The following is a 19,903-nucleotide window of genomic DNA, read 5'->3' as shown; positions in this document are numbered from 1 at the left end:
ATTATGAGTTTACCAAAGATGGAGAAAACATTAGAAGTTCGTCCATTTTCTTCCCGTCTGAATCGGGAAGCCTTCGGGCCAGTACTGTCTACGCAAAAGGCCCAGGGATTGGCCTCCATAATAAAGACAGATTGGAAAGCAGTAGGAGGCAAAGAGAGGAAGAGTTGCAACTTCAGCTAAAATAAACCAGAGGAAGGGGAGCAGGAGACCGCAGAATTTCCTCCCCATCCAACGCTATTACAGGATGCTCCCAGGAGAGAGGCAGAGATGGGGAGAGGGAGAGCGAAACACTCATTTAGCACTGAATTAAAGAGGCCGGGCAAATGTAAAACAGGGGTAAAGACGCAAAAGTAAAATAAAGCTAAAAAAAATACCTGTTAGCAGACTTTATTAAAAGACGATGCAAATCTGCAGGGCGAAAAACCTCTGAATAAGTAACATTTGCTGAAGGAAAAACACGGCAGCGTGTGTAAGCCAGGCACAAATTACTGCTGCTGCAGAACAGAAACAATGTGACCCAGAGGCTCGTGTTTGCTGCAGGCCTGGATCAGGTTGGGAGCGCTGTGAGATCGGGGTTAAGTGATCTATAGTCTGTGACATCTAAAGCGACGGCCTCACGGGATTTCATAAGTGGAGAAAAACCAAGGTTTTCCACCCCACACACCTTCTCCTGTAGTACCCCCACGCAGCCTCACCAACGTCGCTGCTTTTATTTTTCCATTTGTCACCGCGCTGTTTTCAACTCCCCCCATGTGTTTTCCCTCTCCCGGCTTTGGCCGTAGGTTCACTGCCCTTCTATCATTCCGTCCTCAAGCCTTCCCTCCCGTCTCCCTGGCCACTCACTCATCTGAAAGCAGGTCTTTGAGCAGTTTGTTCTTGTCTCTGAAGCAGCCCAGGGAGTGCATGCTGTCCAGAACGTCAGGATCGATGTCGTCGGCAGAGGGCAGGCTGCGGATGGTCACCTTCCTGGGAACGGGCTGCTCCGGCTCGGGCTCGTTCTTCCCTCCACTGCGAACGGGAAGAAAGGAATTTTAAAAAAGCTGTCGCCAGCAGCCATTTGTTTTGCTCCACTCTGATTAATGATGTATGAACGCACTGACATATCACTAATAATAGCTCATCAAGGCATTAAAGCTCTCATTCTGCAGATTCTGAAGATTTAATGAGCACTTCAAACAGAACCTGCAGTATTCATGTGGAGATATAAGTGTTGGCTTCTGTCATTCCCATTATAGAATGTTCACAGTCAGACTGAGTCACTGCATCAGAGGTTGAATGGGGGGGGGGGGGGGGGGGGGGCAACACGCTTGCCAAGCTGCAGACAATTGACTGAATCACCTTGTTAAGGACTAGAGTCTCTCCCCATCTTTCTCCGACTGTCTTTTTCCTGTTGTCCAAACTTAGCATCTTCATTATTCCCCATATTCTGTTCCAAAAGTTCTAAAAGTGTTCCAGGTGCACGTTTGTCTGTCTGTGCACGAGTGCAGAAGCAACGAGTTTATCTTCAATATGAATGACAGAGAAATGAAGTCCATGTTTCATTTCATGTGTTGCAGGAACAGAATTCTTTATTATTTATTGGTGTACATTTAAAATAAACATCATACGTGTGATAAGACGGCAAAAGGAAGCACTAAGGAACCAGACGTGAATAAAGATAATTTTAGGTGCTGTTGTATTGTTTTTAAAATGTTATATCATGATTTTACCGTACTTGTACTTTTCCTTATAGTTATTTTGCCATTTTAACTGCACCTTAAGTTAAATCTTGGCTTTTTAAATGTGCTGATTAAATATAGATTACCATTAATCATTATTATTATATTATTATTTGAATAAAAGCTGTAAAAAAAAAATCATCCACCAACCCGCCTCTTCTCTCCTCTATTTGTGTGTCTCTCCTCTATTTTTGTTTATTAATCTATGACAATCTTTCACATCTGACTCAACCCTTCTCACATGACTCATGTTTTTTGGACAAAATCAGCTACAATGACGTGAGAAAAACATAAATTATGTGCGTTGCATTTCATCTAAAAGCAACCCTGTATTATCGCGGTGTTAAGCACCAGGCACGGTGAAGATCGACCCCCTGCACATCCCTGCTTGTGTCCCTGCGTCCTGTTCATCTGACCATATGCTGCACATCCTTTTCATGCACTACCAATTTACCCTCACATCCCCGAGAGTGGAGTCATGCCCTGCTCAAATCTACTCTCATGTACGGGGCTGAAGCTCAAAGCCATTCATCATGTGCTCCCCCCAGGTCTACAACCTCTGCAGAACAACCTCCGAGTGGGTCGGTAAACAGGAAGGAAAGCCAGCTGCATACTTACATGTACCACGTGTGCTTCTGGATCTGTTCTAACTGTAAAAGATAAAAAAAAGAAGGCAGGTGATTTTTTGTTTGATGATTTTTTTGATGAAAAGAAAACAAGAAAATGGTGCATTTAGGGAACGTTCGAGCTTCTGCCCATGGAAGACTTGCTGCAGTTACAGATGAGCAAATGGAAAGACAATAAGACAATACAGACTGAAGGGTAGTAAATAATGAGACCTTCAAATATTAATACAGCCAACGGGAACAACTCAGCAATGGCGTGAGGTACAGGAGGGGGCAGAGAGAGCAATGATCTCACTGAGCTATGAACAGAGTACATTATCTCTGTTACACACATGTCGCTGACCCTTCCAGGCCCTCCAGTCTGGAGGGAATCCCCCTTTGTAACCCCCTCCTCATCTGGTTCTAACACAAACACACATCATGTCCGCGGCACGTTTAACGCAGCCACTTTTTCGTCAGTGTCTTTGGAGTGATCGACGTCGAGAGAGGAGAAGGAAGACGCACGCGGGTGGCGACAGGGCACCAAAGGGAAGCAAAACTACATTACATCAGACTTGCTGTCTATCTAATAATGTAACTGAATAATTCTTGATGCACTGCAAGCTAAGTAATTGTGAAGCGCACGCTGTTTAAAAGTTTGATCGCAGAGTATTTATCACATTCAGAGACCAGATGGGGGTTGATAATGTGCTGCTGTCTTTCCATTGTTCTCCAAAACATTCTTATTTTTCGGTAAAAGAAGACAAAATAAAGGGTGAGAAGCCTGTTTCAGGCCAGAGCTTCAGTTGGCACACAGCAGTTATCACGTTTAAAGCGTGCATGTCGATATCACCCTCAAACAGCAGCATCTCTGCAGCAACAGGCAATCAGAGCTTCTCCTGGTTGGAGGTTAGACTTCCCAGTTGTAAATCTGGTCGTCTTTCACAGGGGTCAAGATACTGACAGACGCCCCCAGACCTGCACACACAGGCCAGCGGGTCACTTATTGAAGGCCGCAAGGCAACCCAGCAATATTGCGCACAGGCTTGAAAACGCTTTGGTTTGAAATGCAGTGTCACATCAATCAGTCCTGAAAAGTGACAGTACCAATCCCAGCCGCCTTAAATCAGGGGGTGGGTGGTGGTGGTGGTGTGTGTGTGTGTGTGTGTGTGTGTGGTGTGTGTGTGTGTGTGTGTGTGTGTTGGAGGTGGGGGGGGCACTCCTGTGAGCGACTAGACTTGGACTTCTGGTTTGTTTTTGTTGGTACCAAGATTCGAGCGTGCACGCTATAACCCTGTCAACTGTTCATTAGGGAAATGCTGGATGAGAAAATGGACAGAACTTCTGTGCCCAACAGAGGCAAGACAGCAACACATTCAGAAAAAAGAGGACAAGTAGTGATTAATAATGGACAGGTTGAATTACGGATGGAGGTTTGACAGAGTTAGCTTAGCTGAAATTAAAGCAGGGTGCAGTGGGTTCAGCTAAAACTGTTTAGGTATTTATTGTGAGCTCCAACACTCAGTATGACTTCAGCAGCGAGGTCACTTCATTATTGCCTGGCAGGCCGGTGAGACAAGGTGGTTCTGATAGTTGACCAGCAGCTTCCATGTGTGCTCTGGCCAGCGGGCATGATAATCGTCACCCACCTGGGAGTGGACAGGCGGGTTCGGGCGGCCACCATCAAGGTTAAAGACAAGACCTATGTTTGGTCTACCGCCCGGCTCATCCAGCTGCCCGAGACCAGGATCAACTTTCAGGCTTCCCTTTGGAGGAGAAATGTCCCCAAGTCAGCGCCAAAGCCCAAAGACCGGCATGACTACATCCCTCAATCCTCAAAGGACCAAAGCCAGGGGCCTTCGATTCCCAAGCAACCTCTACCCTTTGTTTAACTGCTGCTCCTCACCTTAGTCTAAGCTCGTCTCTTGTCTTCTTATCCTTTTGTTTCGTCTTCTTAACTGCTTTATCCCTTTTGGAGTCACAGGGAGGGTGCACAATGGGCAAGGATGAGTTGCCAGTTCACCCAGGGCCTTATATGAGCATTTTTGCGTTCAATACCTTGGTTAAGGGTACCTTGGCAATACTCTGAAGGTGTTCTGGCACCATCCACTACTACCAGAGGATGCTTTCTCTGCCCTGGGCCACGAACCAAGAACCGTCTGCTTCTCAGTCTAGTTCCCAACTATCTGAGCACTCACCACCCCCAGTCTAAACTACACTACACTATATCAGCCTACTACATGTTAGCTTGTAGCCTGTATGTCAGCAACCTAGACAGCAACTATAAGTTCATCACCTCTGTAACCTGTAACGCTGAAAGCTTCTTAACTTGGAATAAATCATATAAAACCCAGTTAGATCCATCTGCACCTTCCTTCAGAAGCACCTTGATTCTCTAACCGGACTCATAGTCCATAACCTGCCGCCTCACCCAGCAATCCCATGAGTCCTACTCTGGAAGGTCATCATTGCCGCCCATGAATTCATTATTTGCTGGAGATGAACTGCTCTTCATCACAATAATCTACAGGCAATCCACTTCATTTTCCACAAGTTGTGGGTGGGCAGGTATTTTCCTCTGTTTATTTGAATAGCGATGATTAGATGTCTGGATTGAGGTGGCTCTGCTCCTGGGACCCCCAAATAAACAGGAGATGAAGACAAAGGTTTTCTCGAGCTAAGCTCATTTAAATCTAAATATGTGCCTTCAGAATCTGTAGGGTCTTTTTTTGTGTGTGAACTTAAACACATCAGCTATGATGCAAACATCAGGTGCCGCCTGTATCAAGCTGTCAATCAGTCACTAAATAAAGCAGACAATGCATGTCTGGTCATGTGGGTGGTCACCACTAATTCCAAACAAAGCCAAAACTGTCTGACATTCTGGGAGGTTACAGCGCATCCCCAGAGCTTAATTTGAAGTCCTCATGTAGACGAGGGAAGGCAGAGAGGCAGCCTATTCTCCCCCAGTAGCTTGGCCTGTGTGTAACCCAGCGCTGGAGGCTGCTGTACTTATCTGGGGATCTCAGGGTGACCTGTTCACGTCAGGCGGAGAGAACAGAAAAATAATAGAGTACACACTGCATACCAAAGAGGCAGGGATCTTTCAAGTTCACGTGCACTGCTGCGTGCACATCTGAGAGCGCTGCAACTTACAGATGTCTTCTTTTCTAAAAACTGTTTTTCTGCTGGTAATGGTATTCCTTCTGTTTTCGTGCGCACTGCTTGTTGAAATCATTCCGACTCTGTCACGGATACCCGAGACTTTAAATTCAGCATCAGGATCTACTTTTAGGTTTGTTCACGCGCAGGTAAAATCCTGTTTACGAGCGCGCACCGTCTGCTGCGACATTATTGCAGTGCGCCGTCTCTGTGGTCTCTGGTCACCTACATTATTTACATGTCTCCTTCCATGTCGCCCCCTCCCTTCGTCCCAGCTCCGTACCCTTCACCTATCTGTCGGAAGGGGACCGGCCTCCCGATGAGTGCAGGGGGAGACAAACAGCAGCGATGCCCTGAATTTATAACCTAAACCTCAAGCCAACAGAACCGAGGATGAGGTGAGACAAACACAAAACAACAGAGGAATAAATAAACCATAAAGGCAATACTTTATGGCAACCCATTGTGGTCGATTTTCAACAGTTTTTACTTTGCCGTCCAGCCCTCTCCTTAGAGCTTTTGTTCAAGCATGCTCTGAAGCTATAAATTACATTTTCTTTGATAAAAAAGCCCTGCTCCGTCCATCTTAACTAAGATCTGCAGATGTGTTTTGCTGATTCCAGATCATTAGCAAACACCACAACTCATGGGGTCACTGTTTATAGGAGCCGTTCCTCCCTACGAATACTCATCTATCCAAAGATACTCCATAAGTAGACACAGCTTTTAAAAGGACAAGACTTTGTTGTTCTTCGTCAGCAACATAATCATCATCATATACTCAGGGTCAGTCTAAATGGGCATCTTCAGTCTCGCTAGACCTCATTACCGCAGCTCAACAGGCTCTCAACTGAACTGACCGTTAGTCTTTTGGATGCGTCCACTTCAATCATGCCCCGGAGAAGGTTTTGACAGTCCGGGGGGATGAAGTGAGGCATGTGGAACACTCCCAACTTCACTTTCTCCAGCAGGTTCCTAAGGTTGTCATCGTCAAATGGAAGGGCTCCCTGGAGGGGGGGCAGAAAAGTTGGAGCTGTCAAACTGAAAAACCAAACAAGCAAACAAGACAGACTAAAAGGAAATTATCCTTAGCAACGGTAAAAACTAAGCAAACTAACTAAGTAACTTGAGTTTGAAATAATTCTGCCCTCAACATTGATGTTGGATAACTAACAAAGAGCAAAAAGATGGAGCCGGGGATTTCTTAATAACGGCCCAGCGTTCTTGTTTATCTCAGTCACTTAGTATCCTCGCGTCGCATCATTCATCACAGCGAGCCGACACTTCACAGATGCGGCCATTTGATGAATGACAACCTCCGCCAGGAGAGGAGTTTAGAGAAAGACTTGAAAAAGGCTTTGGAAAGAAGAGAGGTATAGAAAAGAGAGTGGGGATGCTGCGTAATAGATGATGTGAGCTCAGTTTAACTGCTGAGAGAATACGCGTCTCCCACAATCAGACAAATGGTTCTCTCACAGCCACACAACTGAGCCGAAGACGGGAAGACGTTGTTCGTCGGCAGTCGAAGCGTAGGGGAGAAACTTTTGCTTTGGAGTGCATCATGTTTAGGCAACAGTGCAAACAAGCAAACACACACATACAGACACACACAGACACACACAGACACACACACACAAAAGACAGACATAGTAAGTCAAATAATCAGGCCCTGTGGCCAAAAGCTGCCCTGTCAGCAATGGTGTTTATTTTCCGCCGTCTTCATTCAGTTTGGCTGCATGAATTATTCATATCAGGAATGAGCAGGAATGACAGTACAGCTGTTGATGAAACTAAGCTCCAGGGCTGGGAACCATAATGGAGCAAGAGAATAAACCTGATTATGTATACAGCCATGTGCATGGATACAACAAAATGAATAAAGAGACGTTTCTATTTTCTGATCTTTCATTGCACGTGAACACAGGAGGCAGGGGAGGTCAGGATTTTCAATTTGACTCCCTAAACAATAGTAATAATAACCATTTGTGTCTGAATCTCCCTCCATTTTTCCCTCCATTGACTTTCACTGGGAGCCTTTGGAGGAACCATGGTACGTGCTTTAACTAAAGGGATTATGGTCTAAATTTAGCTCCAGGGTGATTATTCTACCCCAGAAAACCCTGGAAAAGTCTCAGGAAAAAAAGGTTTGGAAATGTTGGGTTGTCCTCAGTCCTTCACATTGAAGAGACTAAAAAGGATCATAAAAAAGAAAAGAGCAGCAGCTTTGTTTTAAAGCAGCAACTTGCTTTCAGTATTTTAGGTTAGACAGGTAATATAAAATACTGTACGTCTAGATTGGTGAGTATGGGTTGGTCAAACCATAATCAGTAAGAACACAACACTCACCACCAATAGAGCAAAAAGTATGACCCCACAGCTCCAGACATCTGCTTTCCTCCCATCATACTTCTCACCCTGAGGACACATTCATAATTTGTTAGTTTACTAATACTAATAAAGCATTAATAAATGGAATATAAACCAAAACCAGTGAAAAATGACTCACCCTGATGACCTCTGGACAGGCATAGTGTGGAGATCTAAAAACAGACAGAAAGAATTAAAATCCAGGTTCATCTGAGGTCAGAGTTGCAATGACACTGCAATAGTTTGACTACAATAGACTGCAAAGACAAAGGAGAACAATTTATGCAGACAATAATACGTTTTCCAGTCAGCACGGATCGAGATGTGTTGTGGAAGTTTGGACAGCCTGCGGGTGTGTGGACGTCCTCCCGTCTGCTCACTCAAGGGCATCTTCTCACAGCAGACAGCGAACAGACCCACTAATCTTTACAGCACCTGGATGCTTTGACAGTAAACCTAACGACAGGGCCGACACGTCAATACCGTACGAAGATTTATGGAGCTCCCTCGCGACGGCCACTCGACTGTTTCAGCTTTTACTACATTTGGAGCATTTTGACATCAAATTTGGTTCCCTGGAATAAAAAAGTGAGTTTACAACATGACCCTTTTTTTTAGGGACAATGAAATTTAGCATGGCTCCAGAATCCTCCCCCTTCACTCTAAATCCAGGACAATTACCTCTAATGACAGTCTATCTGACGTCTGTAAACACGGTGCCCGTTACCTCGGCTGCCGTCTTATACTGGCCCTGGCGCCGCCGCTGCCGCTTCCTCCAACTGTCAAAATACTGGCTGATAATAAACACTGCCTCCGCGTCAATGGCGGAGTTCAAACACGAGTCTATGCAAATAACAGCGCTCCAGATAGTGAGTGTCATAGCACATTATGCAGATGAGCATGGAATCAAAATAAATAAAAGAAAAACAAGCATGGAATTTACTCTAGTTTTGCCTTTTGAGTGCCAGCATCAGGGAGGAGGTAGCAAACGGCAAAGGAGGTGAAAGTCTAGACGGCAATTTCGTCAGCATTTATTTACCAAAAACAAAAAATCAATACGTTAGCCTTCCACGATCTATCTAATAATCATATAAAGATACGAGTGTCAGATAAGAACAATCTATATGAGGATAATTATGGAAGAAGCTGTACGTGCCACTTTTTTTGACTGGAGTGAAAAATGCAGCCTTTGTTTAGAAGCAGGGGGGTGCTGAGGGCTGAGGGCTGAGGTTATAATGTCTTTTTTTGCTATCTGCGGAGGCTCATCACTTAAATAAAAGCAGAAATCGAATGTTTCTGTCCACCAACCAACAATTTAAATCAACTTCTTGGCATGTTCATACACGCACGAACCTTTAGGTAACTCTGGGTTTAAAAAAATGGGGTTTCATTCACAGGCTGTATGACATTTGTGTATTGCATTTTGATTTCTGACCAGCAAATCAGCTAATTCATGTATTTCAAGACTAAATTATTGTAATTCCCAGAGGGTTTTCCCTGCTTAATTAGCATGAACAGAAGAGGGGAACTGGTCGGATTCTGAGGACAACACTTCGTCCATTTTGGGACAAAAATGAAGCGGTGCCGAGTTTTGAAAGAAGTGATCGTAGGAAACTAAAGGTTTGTGCGTGTACGAACATTTGATGAAGGACCTGAGCGCTGCTGAGGAGAGAAATGATGAAGTAAAAGCTGAAGTTTTTATTCAACTGGATGAACGAGTGCAAAGCTAAATTTACCACAAGATGTTCCACATGGTGAACACAAGGATGTTGCAGGGCTAAAGCATGGCTGTGGGACGGCAATAATGAGGAGATGTTGAGACAGATGTAGCTCAACCTCATGAAAATTCATCAGTAAACCAAATTTGGGCTGCTTCTCACTGCGAACAGCATAATTTACTTTCATCAGCTGAATAACTACATATGGAACAAGCACAGAGAGAGACAGAGAGAGACGAGAGACACACACAAAGAGAGACAGAGAGATGAGAGAGAGACAGAGAGAGAGACAGAGAGAGAGACAGAGACAGGGACAGAGAGAGAGACAGGGACAGGGACAGAGAGGTGCTTGTCAAGGCCTCCTCTCATCTGCCCGTCTGTACATCTGCACATATTTATGTATGTGCTCCGAGGCTTCCTCTGCCCTACCTGGGGCAAGCCTCATCTTCACTCAGCTCCATTACCCCTGGCAAATGGAATAAATTTGTGTCAGACTGCTGCATGAGGAGTGGGGGTGGGGGTGGGGGTGGGGGTGGTGGTGGTGGTGCAGATAAATGTGTTTAATTAAAAATTGTCATACTTGCACTTAGAGATGGGACAGTCAGAACACCATGAATAATCAATAGCCACACATGCACTGTGGGGCACATTTGCACGTAAGGCCACGCTGTGGCACTGTAGAATGCAGACATCCACCCACACACACACACACACACACACACACAGATGGAGGGATGAAGATGAGAGTGGAATATAAACTTTTTCTGTGAAGAAGAATGTGGGAGTCATTTATTTATGGATGCACGTTTTCCACCTGCATCCACCTCATTCAAATTATGGGGTCCGACCCCCTTGTGGGCAACTATTCCAGGGCCAGGGATTATTTTATGGGTGGGATCTTGGATTAGTTCAGGTTATAAATTACAGTCCGGATTAAGCTGTACAAATGAGAAGCAACAGAATGGAGGGCAATGTAAAGGTCTTATATTCAGATGGAAATGTGTGTATGTGCATGCATTTGTGTGTGCGCGTGTGTGTGTGTGTGTGTTGTGTGTGTGTGTGTGTGTGTGTGTGTGTGTGTGTGTGTGTGTGTTCCTCTAAAAAAAGTGGTCATCTTGGGTGGCGGAATGACCCAATCGTGCACGTCCAGATTGCAATGCACAATACTCTCTGTTGGCCTAATCTTTTACTGATGAGTCATGAGAGCTTAGGCTGGACGTATTATGCAACAGTTAGCTTTATGCGCGCGCATGTGGTTTTGTGTGTGTGTGTGTGTGAGAGAGCAAGAGAGAGAGTGACAGAGAGAAACAACCACCGATGGGACAAAAGGTCTGGGAGGTGAGGGATGAGCTAAGACTTGCCACACTCTAGGCCCGTGTGTGATGGTGGACTCACATTAGCAAGTGTGTGTGTGTGTGTGTGTGTGTGTGTTATTTCAACTACTGCAGATTTGGAGGTTTAATCTGCTGGGATGAGGTCAGAGCCGGGGGTCAGGTGCCAGAGAGCCTTCTCTCTCCCTCTCTCTCTCTCACACACTCAGATTTGGGTTTGTGCACAAGCAAAGTGCAAACGAATCGGGAACGCGGTCCACATTTGATTTCACAACAGATTTCACCGAGTTTATGAACCTTACATGCACATATTGGCATATATGACCTCACTAATCACTACATTTTAATGCAAGCACTCCCGCAGCATGAACACAATCCCTCCGCTGACTTTGAAAGTGACTTTTCCCACAGCCAAATTCATTGCTGCCATTACAGGATCGATGGGCCCCGTGTGGTCGTGACTGCCAGATCGTAAAACCCCCGGTCCGATAGGAGATGACGGAGGGTGGTAATGCATGGTCCTGGCTCTGCTCACAGCCAGAAAGCACTTTAACAGACACCAGCCATCTCCCGTCTGGAGATCAACACCGCCCGATAACAGACCCTCCTTCTGCTCTAACACAGCGGCAACTCCAAAAAGCTGTGTAGAACCGGGTTTTACATCATAGCATCACATTTCTTTGTGACAACATTAAATCATAAAAAAAAAAGGCTGAGGACGCAGGGTTCACATACCCGCAGCTCGTTTCCAGCAGACTGTCTCCGACCTGAAGGGAGGCCATGCCGAAGTCTGCTATCCTGATGTTGTTCTTTTCGTCTAGTAACAGGTTCTCGGGCTTCAGATCTCTGTGGCTGAAAAACAGTGAGACAAAAAAGAAATGCGAAAATGAAATATCATCCCGGGTCAGACTGTATCAACAAGAGGAAAATGGGAACCGCGTTATTAGCGAGCATCCACCTCCACCCTGGAACACACAGCTCTCTCCGGGCGCCCTGTCCTGTAACAAGGGTCTATCCTGCAGGTAGGAGGTGTGACAGCCCCCTGCTGGGTCCCCTGCTTCTTCCCTTCCCCTTCCCTCGCTCCTCTCCACCTATTTTCCTGTCATCCACCAGAACAGGCTAACCAAGGGGTGTCAAGTGGCACCGTTCTCAGAGGAGGTGCTCATTAGCTGCCATTCATTTACCACTGAGCTCAGTAAGGGGGGGGGGGGGGGGCATCTGGCAGAGAACAGCTACGTCCTCTAAAAGGACCATCGAGATGAAGGGCCTTTTTTCAGATCACGTGTTCTGCTGCTCCGCTGTCGGGGGTTAATATCCTGCATTTAACATCCCTCTCTCATCTCAAGGTTGCTGGTTAGATTGCTGTGCTCCTGTGCCGTCTCCCAACATCCATGCTAGCACATCGTATGAATCCATCTCTCTTTTCCACCTTCCTGCCAGTGCTCGGTTACCTCCTCCTCTGCTTTTTGCGATCGGGGCAGCATGACTGCAGGAAGCCAAAGGGCTGTCAGGATGTCATGAAGCAGACTTTTATCTTCTCTTTATACTAATGATAGAGAGGCAAGATGCCTTTGAAGAGCACCTTATCACAACGGACGTTTAACCTCGGATGACATCAGCTGCTGTACAACGCGTTTCCTGTCCTGAGGGATTGGTGTCAGCTGGTCTGTTATCGCTGACAGCCTCTCTGATCTTTGTTCTAATTGAAATAAAACACGGATAGCATCTAAAACAGTTCTCCCCCGGCTAAAACCTTTGTCGGTTCACACAAGCCTCATTTGGCAGCGACGTCAGTTTAGCCTGAGAGTTGGCCTTTTAACTAAAGCTGTCAAAAGCTCGGTTCCTCCCGGCCGACGCCGCACGCTTAACGCGTTCCGATCAGCGTGCGTGATTAAGTGAAGGGTGAAAAATGTTTGCCCTAACAACAAAATGTTTTAGACAGCTGCACTGGAGACAGAGGTTCATTTGTATCCGTCTCACTGCAGGGATCAGAAGTCTGGGCCTGAAGGCGGCTAAATTATTTGGTATGACATCATCAACAAAAGCAGAAGGGCAGGGTTTGTTAAGCTTAGAGTTCAAAATCTTTTCACCCATGACGACAAGATCAAGAATTTCACTCCTGATTGGAAATGTGCATCAGAGCCATAAATCTTTAACTACTCTTGAGTCGTGATGCAAACACACACACACACACACACACACACACACACACACACACACTGTATTGTTATGTCCATAAATATGAAACCGACACTGTGCAATCGTAGCCCCATCAGAGGTAAAACAAAAACAGCCAAGCCTCCTGAGGCCAATGCACAACGCAGCGTTTATCCTCGACAGCGCGTGGATAGATTACACACGGATGCTTTACTGGTTGTCAGGACCCCGGCGTCCATAATAGGACATTAAATTGCTGCTCTGACACATTAGACTGCACTTTGCTACTGTAATCTTGCTCACACAGCAGGTCTTATAGCAGAGGGATCGCCACGTTGCCCTCATATGTCACATGGATGCTGTTAGACGACTGCGACAGATGCAACGAGCCTCGGTGTAAATGTGATCTGAAGGCACCGGGAGCTTGAAGGCAGGTGTTAACGCTGCCCTTTTTAATGGAATATTACATATTTCATGAGTGTGTCACTTTCACACAATGGCAGGCATAAAAATATACATATTAGTGCTCTGCTGGACGTGTGATAGAACAAAGGCCCGCAGGAGATACAAATAACATCAACAACTGCTATTTAAAGCCCTTCCGCCATTATGTTAGCCTATATTTGTCACTGCTGTGCAGTTGCGTCTTGAGCTGTGGGTCAGGCTGCACATAAATTTGGATATTTCTCTTTTGCAAAGATTAAACCAAATCCATGATAGATCGTCCCAAACTGTTATTGCAGTTTCCAGAGGGAACACAACTAATGTCCTGCAACTACGAAGAAGAAACAAAAATGGCTGCCAGAGTCAAACAGCAAGAATGAAAACTGTTGATATATGTTGCAGCAAAGGCGGTTTTACTGATGGCGTGCAGCCGCGCCTCTGAAGACGCTGCTCAGTGTAATTTACGGGGCGCATCTGCTTCTGCATGCTGTCTGAGCAACTTTTACAGCCCAGTGGGGCTGTTGGACACGAGTCTGGCAACAGCTGCTGTAATCTAGCGCCGGGCTCCTAATTGGTTGTGATTATTGGCGTGTAGCATGTTGATATCATACGTAGACGATCTTTGTCTCGGGGCTCACATTTCTCCAATATTACATCTTTCTAATGACAAACATTACTGCGGCCATCCCAAAGAAAAAACCCCAAAACTGTTCCCCTGGAACTCACATGGCTTATTATGGTCTCTTGTTAGATGCATCATCCTAATTAATTAACCACAATACTTTATGTTAATGCTAATGCTTTAAATAGATGCTTTTGACATGTTAAGTCTGGAAAATAGCACAATTGTGTGTGTGTGGGTGTGTGCGTGTGTAAGTGCATCCTGGTACCATTATGAGCTGGAGAGGTTTGTGAGGGTAAAACAGACCCATCTATCCTCTGAAGTCTTTCTGATTTTCACTTTAAAAAAATCTCTCCAATTAATCAGATTCCAGCTCAATAAAAGTGCTTCAGGCTCATTTGTGATCGCAGCAGATAGAGAAGGCATCTTACTGCCAACTTATTCTGTGTGTTTAATTGTAATGTTTCCACCCGTTTCATCGTTGGAATCTAACAAATCAAGTGTGTTTTTGCATTTTGGAGATTCAAAATCTGCAAATATATTTTGAAAGACTATCTTTATACTATCCAAGATAAATCCTTACAAGGATTTTTGCATTTTCTTGGCTTCTAGTTGGAACTCTCAAAGTTTCTTTCTTCCGATTAGGTTATGAATATAATCCATGTTCATCCTACAAAGACACACACTGCTCCAGTTACGAGAGCGTCACGCAGCCGTAGCATCCAAAAACAATGCTCGGGCAAAAATGCAGTAACAAGGATGACTGAATCTGTCATAAATAAACAGTTTACTGTGTTGATCCAAATCTCTGTGTAACCCAGAGATTGCTCCTAATCCAGGGTTGATTAATGACGGATTACTGTAGCAAAAGGAAGAATAAAAGACTGGCTCTCATTGGAGTTTGCCAGTAATCCTAAAAAAGTACAGGAGAATTAACATCGTAAAATGATCCCACATGTTTATCACCTCCAACAGATGAAGTGATGGCAGGACGATATAAATACGGGTTTTTCCGCGGGGCGGGAATCACCAAAAAGTGGACAATCAGGCTGACGGGAGCTCTGCCGGTACAACGGATGAAACCAGAAGAAAAAGCCAGAGCAGAAGGAGCAGACATTTTTCAACAAACCTTAAGGATGATGTGTGTTTCTTTCATAATCGTTATGCTAATCAGCAGCTGCTGGTGCTAATTGTCCTGTCAGATACCAATAAATTGCTACAGACATACATCAGCAAAATGAAAAGGAAATGCAGAGAGATGTTTGTTTTCAGTGACATCACGGCACCGTTGGGGCCGTGTGCGTGTACGATGATGCATAGTTGTCGCAGGCGAAGCCACACTGACTTCAACACGAGTGTTTCTACACAGCAGATATGCATTTCGCTTAAGGTCAAAGCTAGAAGCACATGGGGGAGGCCACTGTTAAAACGCCTGCTCAGGTAGACGTGGAGGAAATAACCTCGTCCTTGACAAGGACTCAATCCTGCGTGTGGACCCTCCCACTTCCCTGTGTGTGACTCATACACTTGCAGATCCACGCGGCGGAACAACCATCGGAGACAGAGGAAAGTGCTCGGATATACATAAACCCTTATCACGTGCTCACACGCCGACTTTCATTCAATGACTGTTATGTTCCCGAGTCTGTTTCATCTCCCGCTCTTTCCCATCATTGCCTCATCTCCTGTGTCAGTTCTCCCTGTGTGATCCGCTCTGTCCCTCTCTGCTCCTCCACAGGAAAATACAATAAAATCAGCTGAAATCAGAGCATGATCTGAATCAGACGTGGGAAACAATGAGTCACAGGCGCTCTCCGCGTCCTTTCATTCATATTCACATTTAAATCCGGAGAGATGTGTGGGCGCGGAGTGTAGGCGGAGGGAGGAACAACGTAAGAGGTGGGAAACAGGCGCTGAGCAGGAGAAAGAGGGGATGGGGGCTATTTAGCTCTGTGTGCATGGTAGGATGCAGAAAAGGCAGCACTCTTAATGGCATTTGTAGGTCCCAGATAAGGAGAAAGGGAAGGAATGATTGCAGAAATGCTTTTATGTGGGGAGATGTGCTGGGATCTCATTAGGAGGAACAGTGGGAAAAGGCTGCACCTGTCAGTCTGTTTGCCCCTAATTAAAGTGGGGTGGAAGATGATGAGCGTGTGCACCGGCACAAAAAAAACTGTCCTCCTCATGGCACTTTCACCAAGCTTCATTTTCCAGGAATGTTCGTGGAGGGACTGGAGGAGCCACGACAGAGAAATCAGCACAACATCAGCTGGTGGAGCCACTGATGAAGGTTTAAAGCACCAAATGCTTCGCTCTGCGGTGACCTGCTCATCGGTTCGATCAATTCTCCAGTGAAAAAAAGCAAGGTTTGTTTAAATCATTTGCACAAAAGAATCTTTTTCCCCCTTTATTAAGGAAATTAATGAATTTTGACAAATAAAGTTATCCAATAACTATATTTGACAGGCTAAACTGTAAAAAATAAAATAAAATCATGTCCATCATCTCGATATAACCAGCAAAATAAAGTATTTCTGCCACACGTTTAGCTCAACTCACATAATTGCTTTGTTATGGAACAGCAGCAGCCCAGATGTAATTTTAATAAACGTCACTGTGCATAAATACAGAGCATATCAAATCACATAAGTGTAATTGCAGCTAACTCCCCGACAAGTCGGTTTTAATTTCACCCTTTTAATTACCCATTACATTAGGCAAAAACATCTCCCAGGAATTTAACGCTAAATGAAAGGTTCGAGGAGATATTAGCTACTTAGCATAAGTATTTATTTTCCCCCGTGAAGGAAAATAAAACAACAAACTACAGAGCTGCAATTTGTGACGTGTTGTAAATGGCGGCATCACCGATTCGCGCCTGAGCTCCGTCTGTGCTGCAGCAACAAGAGGAAATCACTCATTCTGTGTTTGGGGGGGTACAAACAGATCAACACCTCAGTTACAACACACAGCTGCGAACCAGCGGACTCAGTAAGTCATATTTATGATGACAATTTTGCAGATCCGCAGACCCCTCTGTCAGAAACGGCGTGGAGGACACGGACCGTGTAGTTTGTAAGCTGTGTAAATACCACCTGTGCTCAGCAAAAAAAGGTGATGCCTCAGCATTTTTATCTGTCCAAGTAGTAAAAGATGTTTAAAAACTGCCAGATGCTCTGCAAAAAAAACCCAGTGTGACACTGATTGCTAACGAGTAAGTCACTCAAACTTGATACAAATGCGACTTAAACACTTTGGGAAGTGAATCATTAAACGCATCGATGGGATCTAAATTAAAGCACTGGTTTGAAAAGATAGAAAAGATTCCAAAACCTCGGAAACGCCAAATTAAAATGAAATTGTGCCCTCATTCATTGAGCCCAACGTTGCGTGCAAACCAATTTTATGTGCAGCTCTTTCTGGGTCTGTGCTGTTTGACACAGTTGATGGACGTGATAATGAGTTCACCCCCGAAAACACTTCCCATATATTAGAAATCTGGGATGTAAACTGGGTTTGAGCAAACGGCGCGTGTTTGCAGACCAACTCACCATATGGAATGACTGTGGCAAAAGTCCAGCGCAGACATGATCTGTCGGAAGAACTTCCTGGCTTCTTTAGGCGTTAACCTGCCTTTCTTCACCAGGTAGTCAAAGAGCTCGCCGCCGGACACGTGTTCTAGCACAAGGTACCTGAGAGAGGGAGAGAGGGGACAAAACAGGAGTTCCAGGATTAAACCTAGGAAAACCAGGCCTGTAAATTGGATGGATTCAAGCATTTTCTATGCCTAGCGCTAATACTTCAGTTATATCTCTAGTCGTTCTAGAGTTACAGGTGGATCTTAGCTGACGTCTGGACTGTCCTGGGCTCTGCACTGACCCTGCCCAGGTATGCCCATACACCCCCACCCCCCCCACCATCCCTGAGACAAATTGAAGCTCAGACAGGCGGTGAAATACTCCCACCATTCTCTTGTCTCCTGGTGGTGGATATGTGCATCCATATGTGGCTCTTTAATTAGATTTATCACACCGCTGCTCTGAACTGTACCGGTCACACAGCCTGTGCCGGCTGGAGCCACCATAAATCTGGAAAAAGCCCACTTTCCAATGCATAAAACCCACAGCAGAGGTGAGCCCACATTAAGTATGGGCACGCCTTGTTTCGTGCATGATTTAAAAGCTATTCGGAGACATTTAATATTTATAAAAAATTGCCAAGATTTTTCAAGAGTGCACCGCCTGCACTTTCTTTGGTTGCACACTGCAGTCCGCTCCTGCTTCGTTAGTGGAATTTTGAAGCACTGCCTTATTAGCATCACCTTTTAAAGGCCCCGAAACTGCACCCGGAAATAATGGAAATAAGTTGAAGATGAGTACATCATCAAACAGGTGCTACCGAGCAGCTTCTGCTAATTATTATTAGCATCCAGCATATTTGGAGCCAAACCACAGATCTTAGGGTGCTGCACACATTTAAACTCAATTAATTATGGTATTAATGTGGTTTTTTTCATCAAAACACGCAACCACAAACCGAACTAATGGTTCCTGCTGGGGCTCTTGATCGCAGTGATCGTTAGCTCTTGCGTCTTTGCCTCGGGAAGATGACTAACTTCAGAAGTTTAAATCTGGAGGTGTTGGGTGAAGCCTGCTGCGAGACTGCAGACAGGAAGTGCCAGCAGCTGACTCAGGAACCTCCTCGCTGTACTGTCTGCAGGTTGACCTTTCCCTGCACGTCAATGCTTTTTACACTTGCGGACGTTTCCACATTCGCCTCGACGAAGAATCTTTTCACGCCCCATAATTCTACTGTGATATTTCGGTGGTTGTAAATATCAACGATTGCGGCGCCGAGAAACAGGAAGCGCCACCGTCACAGATGTGACAGTGCTGGAGGATAAATAATCATTATTCAGATTTGCCTCCAGCTAAACAGAAATGGCGGCCCAACGACAATAAGGCCAAGGATGGGATGCTACACGTGCTGTAGCATGATCGTGTGTCATGTTTGAGGCTCAACTTATCGCAAAGCAAATGTTCCCGAAAGTTCTGCGCCTCCTCCCGCCACGCCAGCTAGATCTATCAATTATGGGCTTTCAAATAGCGATCTGAATCAAAACAACATCGATTTCATAATTACATCACTGATGTGAAGTGCAGTCGAGCCACAGAAGCAATTTGTCTTGCGTGACGCCAGTAGCCGAACGTCACAAGCAATGAAGCGATCGGCGCCAAAATACGGCTTTAATAATCCAATCACAGGATAAATCACAATGTTCTGCTATTCCTATCATCTTAACGGATGACATGGATGGCACTGCATGTCCAATCACATTTGGCCTGTAAGCACATGATGAGGACTAATTGAATTTAGTTGATAAATAGCGCTCCGTGGATCAAGAAGGCCGGTCTTAAAAAATGATTGATGGGGCTTGAGAGTCGCTGATATTATGGCTAACTAACTAACCTCTAGTGTGTGTGTGTGTGTGCGTGTGTGTGTGTGTGTGTAGCCACTGCAGAAGACTAATGCTTCTGCCACTCTTGGGGGCTAATGTTTCTTAAAGCTATGGTGTAGCTTCCAATAAGCTTGTCATGTCATTTACATTACGGAGACTTCTTCCTCCTATTAGCGGTCTTCCAGCAAAAGCAAACAAATTAAATGCCTCATGCCGGCCGCAATGAGGCATCTGCCCCTCCAGGACTTTCAATATTGCCCTCCAATCATGACACACCCACATAACCTGCTTTGTAGCCAAGAATGAGGAATCCAATAAGGC

At 45.2% G+C, this 19,903-nt stretch overlaps 1 protein-coding gene across 12 annotated transcripts in view; it reads right to left on the bottom strand.

Annotated features, from left to right (window-relative positions):
• brsk2a (BR serine/threonine kinase 2a) overlaps positions 1–19,903 on the bottom strand; it is a 119,975-nt gene that overhangs the window by 17,021 nt on the left and 83,051 nt on the right. For all 12 annotated transcript variants that reach the window (XM_057050895.1, XM_057050896.1, XM_057050899.1 and 9 more), the window contains exons 4-10: positions 17,676–17,816; positions 11,637–11,753; positions 7,992–8,025; positions 7,832–7,900; positions 6,346–6,492; positions 2,337–2,368; positions 844–1,008 (exon numbers count right to left, since the gene is read on the bottom strand). In XM_057050895.1, coding sequence (XP_056906875.1) covers positions 844–1,008; positions 2,337–2,368; positions 6,346–6,492; positions 7,832–7,900; positions 7,992–8,025; positions 11,637–11,753; positions 17,676–17,816 — 705 coding nt within the window. The remainder of the gene's footprint in view (positions 1–843; positions 1,009–2,336; positions 2,369–6,345; positions 6,493–7,831; positions 7,901–7,991; positions 8,026–11,636; positions 11,754–17,675; positions 17,817–19,903) is intronic.

This window comes from Takifugu flavidus, chromosome 13, assembly GCF_003711565.1.
Source record: "Takifugu flavidus isolate HTHZ2018 chromosome 13, ASM371156v2, whole genome shotgun sequence".
Lineage (NCBI taxonomy): Eukaryota > Metazoa > Chordata > Actinopteri > Tetraodontiformes > Tetraodontidae > Takifugu > Takifugu flavidus.
This window is presented reverse-complemented; position numbering and strand designations above follow the sequence as displayed.